Consider the following 17,365-nt stretch of genomic DNA (forward strand, 5'->3'; position numbering starts at 1 on the left):
ATATATATATATATATATTGTTTCTATTTACTTACACAAAGCTAAGTATAGCAAATTATTCAACAAACAGTTACAAAACCAGGAAGTTAGAATGTCAAAACGTCAACACATTTACACACTAATAAAGTCAAATGTCACAATAGTGATTCCCCATTTACACAGTCACAAACCGAAATGTCACAAATATGACACCCCATTCATAAAGTCATATCACAAATGTGACAACCCATTCCTAAGGTCACGTATCACAAAGGTGACACACCATTCATTAAGTCACATTTCACAAATGTGACACACCATTCATTAAGTCACATATCACAAATGTGACACCCCATTCATAAAGTCATATCACAAAAATGACACCCCATTCATAAAGTCACGTCACAAAAATGACACCCCATTCATAAAGTCACATGTCACAATGTGACAGACCACCTACGGGGTACATGACGGAAGTGCGTAAGACGAGTCCAGGATGATTCCATTTCTGGCCAGCCGCTCGAGGTTAGGGGTCAAGAGGTCAGAGTTATGCCAGCTGACGTCATTCCAACCTGCAGAGTGTCACGTGGTGAGTATTAGTACAAGACTGATTATAAGAGGATTATATCAAACACAAAACCGTGATTATAAGAGGATTATATCAAATACAAAACTGTGATTATAAGAAGATTATATCAAACATAAAACTGTGATTATAAGAAGATTATATCAAATACAAAATCGCGATTATAAGAGGATTATATCTAACATAAAACTGTGATTATGAAAAGATTATATCAAATACAAAATCGTGATTATAAGAGGATTATATCAAACACAAAACAGTGATTATAAGAGGATTTTATCAAACATAAAACTGTGATTATAAGAAGATTATATCAAATACAAAATCGTGATTATAAGAGGATTATATCTAACATAAAACTGTGATTATGAAAAGATTATATCAAATACAAAATCGTGATTATAAGAGGATTATATCTAACATAAAACTGTGATTATGAAAAGATTATATCAAATACAAAATCGTGATTATAAGAGGATTATATCTAACATAAAACTGTGATTATGAAAAGATTATATCAAACACAAAACTGTGATTATAAGAAGATTATATCAAACACAAAACTGTGATTATAAGAAGTATAAGTACAAGACAGTAGACCGTCCCTGGCTGGGTATTGTGCTGACCACATTTCCCTTCAAATGCCAAGGTCACAGAAACAAGTGAACTCTACTTCACTTGCTCTATAAATCGTCAAGTTTAAAAGGGGACTTTTACTACTTTCATGCCAAACATAAAACTGTGATTATAAGGGAATTATATATAATATTATATATTATACAAATCCGTGATTATAAGAGGATTATGAATGAATGAATGAATGAACGAATGAACTAATGAATGAACGAATGAACTAATGAATGAACTAATGAATGAATGAATGAATGAATGAATGAATGAATGAATGAATGAATGAATGAATGAATGAATGAATGAATGAATGAATGAATGAATGAATGAATGAATGAATGAATGAATGAATGAATGAATGAATGAATGAATGAATGAATGAATGAATGAATGAATGAACGAATGAACGAATGAACGAATGAACGAATGAAAGAATGAACGAATGAACGAATGAACGAATGAACGAATGAACGGATGAACGGATGAACGGATGAACGGATGAACGGATGAACGGATGAACGGATGAACGGATGAACGGATGAACGGATGAACGAATGAACGAATGAACGAATGAACGAATGAATGAATGAATGAATGAATGAATGAATGAATGAATGAATGATTGAATGATTGAAGTTTATTTCACAAAAACTTGAGTCACACTTACCTAAGTCATCGGCCACAATGAACACAATATGAGGTGGTGTGTGGGTTTTCAACGTCACACACTTCTGCAACCACACAACAACAGAGAGGAACAGCATCCACGTTTTTCTATACACCATATTGGTTTCTAGCGTTCAACGCTAATTTATATATATACTAAGTACGCTAAGAAAATTGCTGATCGCAAATTTTTCTTTTGTTTACGTTCGTATAAGCAGATCCATTTATTCTAATTATCATAATTAAGTTAATCAGATTGTGTACATCATTAAGCTGATAACAGATGAACTAAAAGAACTAAAGATAAAACGAACAAATTTAAAATGTACATGATATATCCAATTCAAGGGACATTAACCTCAACAAAATGCCACAATGTTAGGCTTATCTCCCTTTCCTTAATTTACAAAGGAATTATTTATTCTAAAATAAAATTATAAATTTCTAGACTTAAATAATGAATATGACAGGAGAATATGTTGGCACAATAAATTATTTTCCATTATGAATTTTAACAATAAATTTTAAACCTCACTGAAATCAAATAATTAAGCAATATTTCAACTCACTGAAATTAAAAATTAAAACTAGTGTCTACCATAAAATTAGAAATTTAAACACCTCCCTACAATCTCACTGTAAAAAAAAACATTTTGTCGATTTTAAATCCCGATGCAGAATTCAAACAAACTATCAATACATTATCAATAAATACTAACAAACAACATCACACCGCGGTGTACGAAATATCTCCTGATATGAAATATGTAGCGCTTTAAGATTTAAATCACATCAGGAAAACACATTAAATATGTAGCACTTTAAAACTGAAATCACATCAGGAAAACACGTTAAATATGTAGCACTTTAAATCTGAAATCACATCACTAGAGCTCTTGAAATATTTAGTAAAAAAAAAAAACACTAAAAATGACAACCGGAAAACTCTAGAGGCTGCAGTTGCCACTTTGACCTCGCACATTTTAAACCCTGGCCACCAAACCTGGCCTGGATACCGTGGGTCACTTAGATGAAAACAATTCGGTCAGTTCACCCTATCTCCCCACTTGATGCAGTGAAAGTGATAGTAGGTCACCTGATAACAAGATGAACAAAGTATACCTGTGTGTCAATTAGTGGGATAAGTGGGATGGCTGGTATATTATCTATAGCTAAGGCGTTAGTTAAAGCTGGAGCTATAATTATGGCTGTAGTTTAAGGCATTAGGTTTATCTATACTTATGGCTGCAGTTAAGGCATTAGTTGAAGCTATACTTATGGCTGTAGTTTAAGGCATTAGTTGAAGCTATACTTAGTTAATAAACTAGTTATAATTACGGCTGTAGTTAAGACATTGGGACAGGGTGGCCTAGCGGTAGAGAGCTTGATTGCTAACCCGTAAATCTCGAGTTCGAATCCGGTTTCAAATTACTTGACCGTCCTTGAGTCAACACAGCTCTGATGGGTACCTAACTTACTTTAGGAAAAGCAAAGGCGGCTGGGCGTAGTACTGACCACACCATGCCTTCATATGCCGAGGTCACAGAAATAGATGAACTCTACTTCACTTGCCCGTCAGGTTTGGAAAGGGAACTTTACTTTAGTTAAGATATTAGCTGAAAATATCATTATAGCAGTAGTTAAAACTAATAGTTTAGATTCTAATTCAAGCTCTTAAAATGGTTCTGTTATTTAATCTTTAAGTAAGATCATCGTCTTCTTCGTTCTTAATTTTTAGTGTTGGGAGGGATCGAGCCTCATCTGTCAGAGGGTTTGAACTGGAGACTTTTTTCGAATTTATCAACCATGAGCTTTGCCGCCTCGACCATGCTTCCATCACAATTGAGGATTACGTGACAACTGGTTATGCGGCATTGAGGCCATTGACTCCGATTTTAGCCTGCTTTTCTTTTTGGATTTGCTTCCATAGCCTTTGCCCAACCAAGAACAAACTACAAGGCAGCAGTTGTTTGATTTTGGAGTTGTCTCTCCTAGAAGAGTGGCTGTCCCCAGCTAACGAGCCTCATCTGCCCGATGGTTCGAACTCGAGACTTTTCGGATTAGCAACCATGAGCTTTACCGAATCGACCACGCCGACCACTAATGTCTAGAAAAATAGAAAAAAAAATTGCTCAGACATGAATTTTACAAGAACGCAAAAATTGTGTATGATAGGACTTAAAGACTATTATTCATAGGAAGAACTTTGGTAGGAAATAAGGAAATTGTTAGAAAATATGAAGGACTTTGGCAGGCGTTGAAAACTTCTGAAGGACTTGGCTAGGTTATGAGTAAATCTGATGAAACACAGAAAGGATTTTGGCGGTTGCAGAAATTATTATAGTAAGTGTAACTAAATTTTACATGCTAGGATTAAAATAGATACGTAAGGCGGTTTTTTTCATTGTTTATAAGTACAGCATTAATTAAGTTAATTACGTAACTTAGTTTCCGGCCCAACCTACACCATATCAAATCGTCTAGTTCAGTTTCCGGTGACCTAGACACATCCGTGTTGTTTATATGTGTGTATTCAAGGACCAGCTGGGTGTGTTATATGGGAGATAACAATGACAAACGCTGATCTTCTTCAACTGATAACTGCTGTACCACATTGGTGTTCTACTTACCTCGTATACGTGATTTACCATTTAGTGTCATACTTGCCTCGTATATTTAGCCGCAACATATTGGTGTCATACTTACCGTGTATACATCCACACCATTCCGGTGTCATATTTACCTCGTATTTTTGCTATAACATGTCGATGTCATACCTACCCATATAAACGCAGTTTCGTGTCGGTGTCATACCTGCCTTGTATATTTTGCCGCAACATCTTGGTGTCATACTTGCCTTGTATACTTTTCACGCTTTCCCCCGTGTCACACTTACCTCGCAAACGCGCTGCACCATTCGGTGACATACTTACTTCGTGGCCGTGATGTAACATATTGAAGTCATACTTACCTCGTATCTGTGATGTAACATGTTGGTTTCATACTTTTCTCGTATACGTGTTGTACGAAATTCTTGTTCTATTTACCTCGTGTTCGCGCTATAACATTTAGTGTCATACTTACCTCGTATAATTGCTGCAACATTTTGGTGTCATACTTACCTCGTATAGTTGCTGCAACATGTTGGTGTCATACTTACCTCGTTTTAACGCAGTTTCATGTTGGTGTCATACTGGGGGGGGGGGGGGTTAGGTCCGCACCGGCTTCGCTAACTAAAGGGGTGGTACCAGCACAAAAAGTTGTCAAATTTACAGGTAAAACAATGTTTTCTCTCCTTATAATAATAATATAGTAGGGGAGAGGGGTGACACCAAACCGTAAATGAAAAAAAAATGTGTAGGGGTTGCGGTAGGGTGACACTCTTATTTTCAGCACCGACGACACCGACCCAGTGACTCCTGTCTTTAGCAGAAAATATCAATTGTGTCATGTAGCAACAGCAACTTGCCAATTTATGTGACTTTGACATATGAGAAGATGAAATTACGTGTACTGCGTAGCCCTATAAACATAATAAAACAAGAATTATTGTTTTTTAATTTACCTTCTTGTCCAGATGTAAAATTTAAAATTTTACTTTTTTAAAAACATGACACTAAAGATATTTGTTAAAGGATCCTCAAGCGTAGGTTTAACATTAAAAGAAAGAGGATTGTTTGTAGCGGATGAATCTGATATCGACATGAAATTAATTACCAATGGCTTTCTATTCAAGGGAAGTAACTTTCAGTTGAATTGAAAAAATAACAAAAAAGAACAAATACGAGTATAAAAAAATATAATACAACGGCGTAAATGTAATTATACAAATTATTTAATTAAACTCTTATAGCAGTTATCAAAGCGTTTCAAAACAATAATGTTTACATTTAAACTACTGAAAAAGATTAAAAGATTAAAACATAAAAACATTAACATTATTTTAAATCTAACTTATACAAGTAAAACCATTTTTATCTATAAATATTGCAAATTACAATCCCAAATCTCACATTTTTGGCTCCCTAAATTTGAGGGACATCTTATTAAATAATTAGAGGCTGATTTGTTTGTACTTGACCTAAAGTCACATTTGGATCCAGCGAGACCGTAGGACGTCCAAGAGTTTACCTGGCAGTGAGAATCACCTGAATCCGGTCTGGAAAGCAGAGACTAATCTATTACACCACGCCAGGGTGACATAAATTGGTCCACTTACGCGTCATTTTCACCATGAACGTTTAAATTCAAACGGGCAGCTGGTTAAGGACACATCCATTGGGCAGATGAAGTAGAGTTCACCTGTTTCTGTGACCTCGGAATATAAAGGGATAATATGGTCAGCACTATGCCCAGCCGCCTTTACTTTCCCTAACGTGTGTTAGGTACCCATCAGAGTTGGGTGGACTCAGAGACGCTCCACTAACTTGAACCCGGATTCGAACTCGAAACTATCGGGTTAGCAGTCCAGCGCTCCACCGCTGGTGCACACCGTTCCAGTGTGAATGATCACAGAATGCAATATTAGTTTGAAGAACCACTGTTATACCATTTTTAGTTATGTACTTTGTATTACGCTTCATACATATCGACTTTTATGTTTGTCTAAACAATCAATCACGTTAAAAATAAAACTCACTTAGTGTATTAATGTTCTTATCAGTGTGGCAAGTATTTTAATTCAGTCCTCCGCCAATAACGGACATGATATGCTCAGCCTGAAAAACCAAGTTAGCATGATTTTTCAGGCTGAATTCTGGGAACACTGCTATATTTGTCACAATTCTTGGAAACACTGCCATATTTGTCACAATTCTTGGGAACACTGCTATATTTGTCACAATTCTTGGAAACACTGCCATATTTGTCACAATTCTTGGGAACACTGCTATATTTGTCACAATTCTTGGAAACACTGCCATATTTGTCACAATTCTTGGGAACACTGCTATATTTGTCACAATTCTTGGGAACACTGCAATATTTGTCACAATTCTTGGGAACACTGCTATATTTGTCAAAGTTCTTGTGAACACTGCTATATTTGTCACAATTCTTGGGAACACTGCTATATTTGTCACAATTCTTGGGAACACTGCTATATGTGTAACAATTCTTGGGAACACTGCTATATTTGTCAAAGTTCTTGTGAACACTGCTATATTTGTCACAATTCTTGGGAACACTGCTATATTTGTCACAATTCTTGGGAACACTGCTATATTTGTCACAATTCTTGGGAACACTGCTATATTTGTCACAATTCTTGGGAAAAATGCCATATTTGTCACAATTCTTGGGAACACTGCTATATTTGTCACAATTCTTGGGACCACTACTATATTTGTCACAATTCTTGGGAACACAGCTATATTTGTCACAATCCTTGGGAACACTGCCATATTTGTCACAATTCTTCTGAACACTGCCATATTTGTCACAATTCTTGGGAACATTGCCATATTTGTCACAATTCTTGGGAACACTGCTGTATTTGTCACAATTCTTGGGAACACTGTCATATTTGTCACAATTCTTAGGAACACTGTAATATTTGTCACAATTCTTGGGAACACTGCTATATTTGTCACAATTCTTGGGAACACTGCTATATGTGTAACAATTCTTGGGAACACTGCCATATTTGTCACAATTCTTGGGACCACTACTATATTTGTCACAATTCTTGGGAACACTGCTATATTTGTCAAAGTTCTTGTGAACACTGCTATATTTGTCACAATTCTTGGGAACACTGCTATATTTGTCACAATTCTTGGGAACACTGCTATATTTGTCACAATTCTTGGGAACACTGCTATATTTGTCACAATTCTTGGGAACACTGCTATATTTGTCACAATTCTTGGGACCACTACTATATTTGTCACAATTCTTGGGAACACTGCTATATTTGTCACAATCCTTGGGAACACTGCCATATTTGTCACAATTCTTCTGAACACTGCCATATTTGTCACAATTCTTGGGAACATTGCCATATTTGTCACAATTCTTGGGAACACTGCTGTATTTGTCACAATTCTTGGGAACACTGTCATATTTGTCACAATTCTTAGGAACACTGTAATATTTGTCACAATTCTTGGGAACACTGCCATATTTGTCACAATTCTTGGGAACACTGCTATATTTGTCACAATGTTTGGGAACACTGCCATATTTGTCACAATTCTTGGGAACACTGCTATATTTGTCACAATGTTTGGGAACACTGCCATATTTGTCACAATTCTTGGGAACACTGCTATATTTGTCACAATTCTTGGGAACACTGCTATATTTGTCACAATTCTTGGGAACACTGCTATATTTGTCACAATTCTTGGGAACACTGCTATATTTGTCACAATTCTTGGGACCACTACTATATTTGTCACAATTCTTGGGAACACTGCTATATTTGTCACAATCCTTGGGAACACTGCCATATTTGTCACAATTCTTCTGAACACTGCCATATTTGTCACAATTCTTGGGAACATTGCCATATTTGTCACAATTCTTGGGAACACTGCTGTATTTGTCACAATTCTTGGGAACACTGTCATATTTGTCACAATTCTTAGGAACACTGTAATATTTGTCACAATTCTTGGGAACACTGCTATATTTGTCACAATGTTTGGGAACACTGCCATATTTGTCACAATTCTTGGGAACACTGCTATATTTGTCACAATGTTTGGGAACACTGCTATATTTGTCACAATTCTTGTGAACACTGCCATATTTGTCACAATTCTTGGGAGCACTGCCATATTCGTCACAATTCTTGGGAACACTGTCATATTTGTCAAAGTTCTCTTCATGTTGGGCTCTCTTTAGACCTCCCAAGGTGAGTTCCAGAACTAAATCTACCTGTTTTAAGGCTGACTTTATTCAAAATTGTACAATTATTGTTTTATTATGTAAACTTTTTTTTAAATAGTGTCTAAATGTTATTGATGTTATTTTATATTAATCGTTTAGGAGATATTAATACAAACTTAAAAGAACACTTATATTTTTGAGATCATTAATTTGAAACTAAGACGATTTTAAACCCACTTGTCACAATAATGTTGTCCGGTTATATTAAATATTCAAATCTACAATGTCTACTGATGGATTTAGTCTTCACCTTGATAATACTAATAGAACATAACATAATTTAATGTATTTATCAATCCTTCTCCATTTTTTTTAAATATCAATTTATTGGTGAAGCCCTATTTTAAAATATAAATTTAACATTATAAATGTGGGGTCAATCTTAGGTGAAGGAATGTGTTATGAACAAATATCTCCCATATCAAAATCTTACAATGCAAAAAAAAAAAAAAAAAAAATTCAAGGGAGATAACTTACTTATTAATAGCTAAAATAATGAAACACAAGTAACACATGCATCAAAACAACATAAATACGCGCTAAATGTTATTTTATGATATCAATAACTTATTGTTTAAAATAATAATGTTCTAAAATAATTAATTTAGCTTATTAAATACTCAACAGCGAATGTTTGAAAGTATCAACACATGAGTTTTCATAGAATATACTTTTAGACAATTAAGTTTACTTGCGTACGATTTTAATGTTCTGACAACCTGTAAAGTTATTTCTGGATCCCAAATAATTAAGGGACATATTTGAACGTCGTTTCTATTTCTGTCCATGGGGCTCTAAAATGTGAACTTTTGACTCCTCAGCTAAGGACAAAGCACAGTAAACTAAGCAGTCAAGAGAAACCTAGTTTGCACACCTTATTTTAGGCTAGTTCTTATGCCATTTTATTTTATCCATTTGATTAAAATATATGCAATTGATGTTCATGTCTTTGATGCTGTGTAAAATCTATCAAATAAATAATTATTACTGATTTAAATGTTTAAAACAATTGAATTAATAAAAAATAAAAAGGAAAAAAAAAACTAATTGAGGACTGCATAGATATAGATGTTTGAAAGGGAAGAGTGTTTGCTTTTACGTGTCTCATTGTAATAACATTGCTTTTCCGATTGCTTAAAATTTGTATCATTTTAATTCTCTGTAATCCCAAATTCATTTCAGCTCTACTTTAAAAAAAAAAAACAAATTCCCCCTTCCCCCCCCCCCCCCCCCCCCCTCGTCCCCTCAGCCCACCACGCCGAGAAAAAAAAATCCCTTGAATCATCATTTAATTACACATTTGCATTTTCAGTTTCAGGTTGGTTTTTAATTTTTATTTTTTCTTTATATTTTGACGTTTTGAATTAGATCTATGTATAAGTAAACCATCTTAAATGAATGAAAGCAGGCTACAAGTAAGAAAGAAATATTACTATTGTAAATCTGTATCAGTCCTCACAAGCCGATGATGAAAACTGTAATACTAAAGCGAACACACAACTGACGCTATAAATTACGTGTCTGAGGCACAAAAAAAAAAAATTGAACTTTATCTCCCCAACATCCATATTCCTCGCGCGCACGACTGTTATTTCAGGGTATAACAAGGGCCTAGGGAATAAATAAACGAACAGTGCCAGATCACTCATCAAGTGATGCAGTTGAAGAAGCGGAAGATCATGCCGAAGAAACAGGGAAAGGAGGTGATAGCCAGGCCATAGCACATCTGTTGAAGGAAAACCTTGGTGTCAGCACGTCAAGCTACGCTGGGTTCTATTGTTGGTTCTTCGTCTGGTTATATTTAGAGGTAAGAAGACTTTTATTTTTTTATTTCATAATACTCTATTACAGTGGCGTAGCTAGGTCGGGTGTCACCCGGTGCGGCACTTCGCGTTGTCACCCCCCCCCCCAAATAAATAAAGTGTATGTACACACACACACACACACACATATATATATATATATATATATATATATATATATATATATATATATATATATATATATATATATATATATATTTGTATGTGTGTGTGTGTGTCGGCCTACATAAGCCTATAATTTATATATATGCCACATACGCGTACATATATGTGTATAAGCTTTAATCACTTCAGAATTAAGAGTAACTATGTTTATCTACAGTCTGTTATTAATACAGTTGGATGTAGCATTGTTTTTTCTATAGTTTGCTTCGTCATAGGGTCACCCCCACTCTGTTGTAATAATTGTCAATTTGTACGTAAAAGACTATTTAACTTTAACGAGCCGACCCGCTGCGTATCATACGCCGCTATTTAGTTGTTTTATTTTTTCTACTTTTCAGTAATTTATAATTTGTAAATTCGACAGTACCAATGCTGCCACTGAAAATATTTGCTTAAAAACACTAACCCCCCCCCCCCCCCCAACGTGAAAGCAGCCTCCTCTTAGTTACCTCCTCTAAGTTTAAAATCGTTTCAAACTAAATTATCTGCCCCTAATAGCCGTCACTAAACCCAGCTCTATGATTGTAAAATGTAAACAGCGTGACCACAACTCACCAGACAATGTGGGGGTGGGGTGGGGGTGGTAGTGATAGTGAAAGAGAGAAAGAGAGGGGACTGCAAGGAGGCGCTTGCAGCTTGTTTTCTAACGGCTCCCAGAAGAGAATTATATATATAGATTATCATTAATGTTACTGGCAAAAAGGCATTTTTCTTCTGTATATTTTGCATTTTTTGCCTTGGTATCACCCCCCCCCCCCTAAATGTTGTCACCCGGTGCGGTCCGTACCCCCCGTCCCGTCCTCGCTACGTCTCTGCTCTATTACACTTGATTGAAAATATCCCAAGGAAATCAAACGACGTATCACGGCTCTAACAAAAAAACTACAGAATGAGGTTCTTAATGTTGAAGCTGAATTTTATAAAGGTCAATGCCTTGAAATTGAAACATGCACTAAAGCAACAACAGTTGTTTGAAAAGAGAAAAGAAATCTTGACTGCTTGTAGAAAGTCCACTGATGTGGAATGCGATTGGCCCAGTGAGGAAGAAGAAGATGATGCAAAGGATAAGGAAGGAAAAATAATTTTATTATCAGGGGGGATGTTAAAGGTGTTCCCAGTTTTTGGTTGACAATATTCAAGAATGTAGATATGCTTTCTTAAATGGTACAGGAACATGATGAACCAATTTTGACACACTTACAAGATATTACACTTATTATACATGATAAAGACCCTGTAGGTTTCACATTAGAATTTCATTTTGAGCCCAATGAATACTTAACAGACCCAGTACTAATTAAACATTATGAAATGCGCTATGAACCAGACATCAATACCCATTATCCTATGAGGGTCCAGAAACGGGGTCGAATATTAACCGAATCAAAGGGGAAAACGTCACTCTGAAACAGATAAAAAAAAAGAAACAAAAACATAAAGGAAGAGGTTTAACAAGAACTGTTACAAAACAAGTTCAAGCAGATTCTTTCTTTAATTTCTTTAACCCACCTGCAGTTCCTGAAGGTTCAGTCAGAGATGGATGAAGAAGTAGAGGCCTTATTGGGTGCTGATTTTCAGATGAGACATATTATAAGAGAGAGGATAGTGCCTTGGACAGTTCTTTTTTTTTTCTCTGGAGAGGCCATAGATAATGATGATTATGGGGATGATGAAAATGAGGAGGGTGAAGATGAAGAATATGACGAAGAAACAGATGCAGATTTCAACCTAGAGGCTCAAGCCAAACCTAATGAATGCAAACAGCAATAGCACAGTTAATGAATGGGCTACTAGTTTTAAGAAAATTCTGATTCTCAACCAACACAAACTTCACAATTACTTCAGACATAAAAGATGTCCAATGACTTGCTCCACTTTTTGTTTACTTCCAGATGAAATCTTTAAATTTACATTAAAAAAACGAAGGGACACATAGTTGTTTTAAATTATAAAAAGTAAAAGGACATCATTAAAGGGCATTACATTTTTAATCAAACCAAGACTTGAAGATACGATAACAGAGAGAAAACTATCACTGAATAAATTAATGTATAAAAATGTTTTCTCTTCAATGCATAAAGGATACAACAATCATTTTAAAGTAACCATAAGACCATTTTTAAAGTGTTTTTTGTGTACAATTTCTACAATAACAAAATGCAAGTTACCGTCAATAGTACAGGTCTCCACAGCTTTACCCGACCACCTCATTATAAACAAATCTTTATCAAGGCCATCATTCCCCTAAATAAACTATGGCAGAGCCAATATCTGGTTCCTTACCTCCCTTGATGTTACCACTCCACACCAATGAATACATTTTCAACTTCCGAAGCTATGACACTAATATATATATATTGAATTTATATAGAAAATATATACTTTTATCAGTGTCCGCCTATTCCTTCCCCCCCCCCCACCCCCTTGACTTTGATAATACTATTAAAACAAATAGTTTAATTTATTTTTCAATCCTTCGCCATTTCTTTTAAAAAATACCAATTCATTGTTGAGGTGACAAACGCATTATCTCCCATTGCAAAATCTTAAAATTCAAAAATTTTATTCAAGGGAAACTACTTATTTACAAATAGCAAAAATATTCACACAGAAATAAGACATGTATAAAGCAACAATAATACGCTCTTAATGTTATTACGGTATAATAATATTGCATCCTTTATATTAACAATGTCAAAATAATAAAGTTAACATAATGAATACTCAATAGCGAAAGTTTTTAAAAGCATAAACACTTTAGCTTTAATAGAATATACTTTTATACAATACAGTTTACTTGCTAGTCATAGATGGTAACGATTAATCGTTAAGGTTATTTCTGGATCCCTTGCTACTAAGGGACACATTGTTTTCTGTAAAAATAAAAAAAATTAGAGAACTTTATTAAAGGGCAAGTCAGTGCAACACAATTTAAACAAACTGAGTGTTGAAATTACGATAGCAGATTAACTATCGCTATGTAAATTAGTGGGAAAAAAAAGTGTTTTCTCCCCAAAGCATAAAAAATTTATCATCAACAGAACATGGCTCCCCAGCCTTAGCGGACCATCTCATTATAAAAAAATATATTCATGCCCATCATACCCATAAACAATGGAAGAGCCAATATCTGGTTCCTTACCTCAGGATCCCTTGATGTTACCACTCCAAACCAATGAATACATTTTCAACTTCCGCAGCTACGACACTAATATAATTGATGCAACCCTTCGACACCCCCCCCCCCCCACACACACACACTCAATGAACAATGACACGCTAAATAAGGCACCTTTATTATTTAGTAAATAACCAAAAAATGCCTTACCCATACTCAAATGCCCTTGTTCGTTTCCAAAGGATTTGAACTCATTTGATTCATTGATAGTCCCCGGAAGTAAAATAGAGCTGAATATACATTTTTCAAAACAAGCACTTTTAAAATCATAAAATTTTAAAATTGCCACAGAGAGATAATTTCCCAGACTGAATGAGTGTCTTATTTGACATGTCGAGCACCCAGCCACCACTCACCCAACCCTTACATATTAACCTTCAGGTATTCTATTTTTTGTGTGGTTAATTTTACATTAACAAAATCGTTAATTTTTCAAACGTTTAATTTACATTTAAAAGAAAATAACATTATCGTTGAAAGTAATCGTAGCATATTTAAAATGGTATTTTATTATTATTATTATTATTATTTGAAATCCTACCGTAACTGCACATTCTATTAACAAACTTTAATATAGTGACTGTACAGAAGAAAATAAATGCACTAAATGTATGTTGACGAATTACTAAATGCAAAACTATTAAGTAAAGCGTGATAAATTAGGTTAAATATACATATATTAAACCATATTATTTTTAATTTTTCTTAATTTAATTATGTTTTAACTGTGTGAAAAACGTTCACCTAGCCATAGTTACGTCTTAAACCTTTTATCATGGTATATATATATATGTATATATATATATATATATATATATATATATATATATATATATATATATATATATATATATATATATATATATATATATATATATATGCGTGTGGGGGGTGGGGGGTGTGTGGGTGTGTGGGTGTGGGTGTGTGTGGGTGTGTGTGGGTGTGTGTGTGTGTGTGTGTGTGTGTGTGTGCGTGTGTGCGTGCGTGCGTGCGTGTGTGCGTGTGTATGTGTGTGTGTGTGTGTGTGTGTGTGTTATATAAAAATATCGTTTTAAACAGTATGATAGACTATGGATACAACGGGGCATTATAGTCATTCACTAAACTGAAATAGGCGCGTCTATCGACGCCTACATTAGTTTTAAAACTCCAAGGGCTGTACTCGGCGCCCCTGCGGTAGTGTAACCGGGGACTCCCGACGCCCCGGTAGGATGCGATTTGGCGCCCAGGGCTATCCCTTGAGCTATATCACATACGTTCGTTTTAAAGAGTGTGATAGAATATAGATAAGAAGTAGATCTAGTATTATAGTCGTTCACTAAACTGAATCATCCGCGTCCACCTGCGCACCGGCATGATGCGATTTGAAACTGGGCTATCCTCGGACTGTCTTCAAACCCCGCGGCAACGCGCGAGGACTGGCACGCTAGTTACTCATATAAGACCAGCATGATTAATCCGTATATTTAAGCCTTTCAGTGATGTCTTCTATACTTCAGTTTTATTCCACGATAGTAAATAATAAGTGAAGTACGTAGCCTACATCTAATCAATATGGTAATAAAGAATTTCCGATACTGCTGAAATACATTAAATTATTTACAATATAAGTATTGCTTCAATAAGTAAACTTTTGCTTAACAAAAAATAGTTTACGAATTTTATAGACTGCAGCCTACACGTATTAATAATTTGGGAGAGGCTAAAATATAATTTAAATTGATCAGCTGTTTTGTTAATTAATCTAATTATTTTTCATCAAAACGACTTTAGAATCGTATGTTACATGTACTATCCGATGCTGTATGTCAACTAAAATTAAATACTGAAATATACAACGGCTCATAATGTATTTAATTTTCTTTTAGATAATTATAATAAAACTTAATGAAGCGAAACTTTAATATTATTTTAAAGTGAACGATGATGAGTGTCGATGATGGCCAAACCTTTTCCCATGCTTCACTTAATGATTTCTCAGTCATGTACATCAATCAGGGTCGATTCTTACATTAAAGACTTTCAAACAGATCTGTGATGATACTTTTACGGTAGTAGATAACTTATGTATGCCTATCTCCAATCTATCTTAGAGTATCATCTATAAGTAACCATTTCATTTTAGAATTAATTTTATAAGAACGTAGAGGTTTGCATTGGATTATGGCCCGTTTGTTAAGTTAACCTATTTAAGAAAATTTAATTAAAGGGAAATAACTATTAAACAAAAAAGCTAAAATAACCTAACAAAACTAAGTAGGCATGATAAACAAACAAAACAACGTAGTCAATTTATTACATCATACTAATGATTAACTGTTAAGATATGAATTATTTTTCTTAAAAAATTAATTAAACTTATTAACAATTTAAAACATTGTATGTTATTTAAAAATGTAAACACAGTAGCTTTATTGTAAGATTCATTCCGACAGTTTAGAAATATTTCTTAAAATCGCGTGTTTTTATATATCTTTTACTAAATTTCTGGATCCCTATTAGTAACGGGACAACCTTTTAAAAACGTAATACAGGCAGTTGAAACTCGAGTCCTTGGTCCGTATGAAGCCCTAAATATGGATTAAGTATATTATTATCTAACAGTAATAAATCCATATAGTATTTTTTTTAAATAAAAACTTCTTGCCTACGGTTCGGCCTATAATTTGAAACTTTTTTTAATATACTAGTAACTAGTTTAAATTGGTATTATATCGACAATTTAATTAATAAAAATAAGTTATCGATTTTTAAAAAAAACGTACTTAAGTAGCTTGAAACTGAATAGATGAACCTACATAATGAATACCTGCACGAAAAACAGTTTATTGTAATAAAAAGCATTTTTTTTTTAAAAATAAGTAAGATAAAAAAAAAATATTTTGTTTAATGCCAACTTGAATCGGAATGGTGATTGAATGATAAGCTACAGACTATTTAATTCAGGATTAGAACCTTAAGGATTCCTATAAAGTACGAGCGGCTAATACCCATTTAAGATTTTTATTTGCCTGACGACGCTTATGTAAGAGCTTATGTAGGACCTTATGTAGCAGCTTATGTGGAATAGTGGGATGTACACAGATTGCATAATCTAGAATAATTTCAGCGTTTTTTCTCATGTCTGTTAGCTACGTGAAATAAGGGTACGAATAACCCAACTCAAATTTTATTTTACAGTAAACTTTTTTGGGGTATTTTTATAAACCGAAAATCAAATAGTTCGCTTTTGAAATTTCAACATAAAATAAAATTGGAAGTAATGTTACCGGAAACAGTATAACTTTTCATTTTGAGCCCAATAATAACTTAAAGGTTGTGCTTGATTTAAGTATGTTTCTTATAGTGGTAAATTAAAATAAAAACTTTCGTTTATAATTATTGTCGGTCTTTTCACACAGTTAAAACATAATTAAATTAAGTAAAATTTAAAAAGAAAATTTG

The 17,365-nt window shown here is 34.2% G+C and overlaps 2 protein-coding genes and 1 pseudogene across 2 annotated transcripts in view; 1 reads left to right on the top strand and 2 right to left on the bottom strand.

Annotated features, from left to right (window-relative positions):
• Nucleotides 1–2,108, bottom strand: part of LOC131952289 (arylsulfatase B-like) — a 13,980-nt gene extending 11,872 nt beyond the window's left edge. The window contains exons 1-2 of the mRNA XM_059314896.1: nt 1,863–2,108; nt 440–551 (exon numbers count right to left, since the gene is read on the bottom strand). Coding sequence (XP_059170879.1) covers nt 440–551; nt 1,863–1,980 — 230 coding nt within the window. The 5' untranslated portion in view covers nt 1,981–2,108. The remainder of the gene's footprint in view (nt 1–439; nt 552–1,862) is intronic.
• Nucleotides 2,109–6,592: 4,484 nt separating this feature from the next.
• Nucleotides 6,593–10,323, bottom strand: LOC131952290 (uncharacterized). The gene is made up of 2 exons (XM_059314898.1): nt 10,318–10,323; nt 6,593–8,758 (listed from the first exon to the last, which is right to left on the bottom strand). Exons 1-2 carry the CDS (start codon nt 10,321–10,323, stop codon nt 6,593–6,595), a joined length of 2,172 nt encoding a protein of 723 aa, XP_059170881.1.
• Nucleotides 10,324–10,434: 111 nt separating this feature from the next.
• On the top strand, nt 10,435–12,513 carry LOC131952291 (nucleosome assembly protein 1-like 1; annotated as a pseudogene).
• The last annotated feature ends 4,852 nt before the right edge of the window (nt 12,514–17,365 follow it).

The sequence above is a fragment of the Physella acuta genome, unplaced genomic scaffold, assembly GCF_028476545.2.
Source record: "Physella acuta isolate Inbredline_101_S28 unplaced genomic scaffold, ASM2847654v3 ptg000863l, whole genome shotgun sequence".
Classification (NCBI taxonomy): domain Eukaryota; kingdom Metazoa; phylum Mollusca; class Gastropoda; family Physidae; genus Physella; species Physella acuta.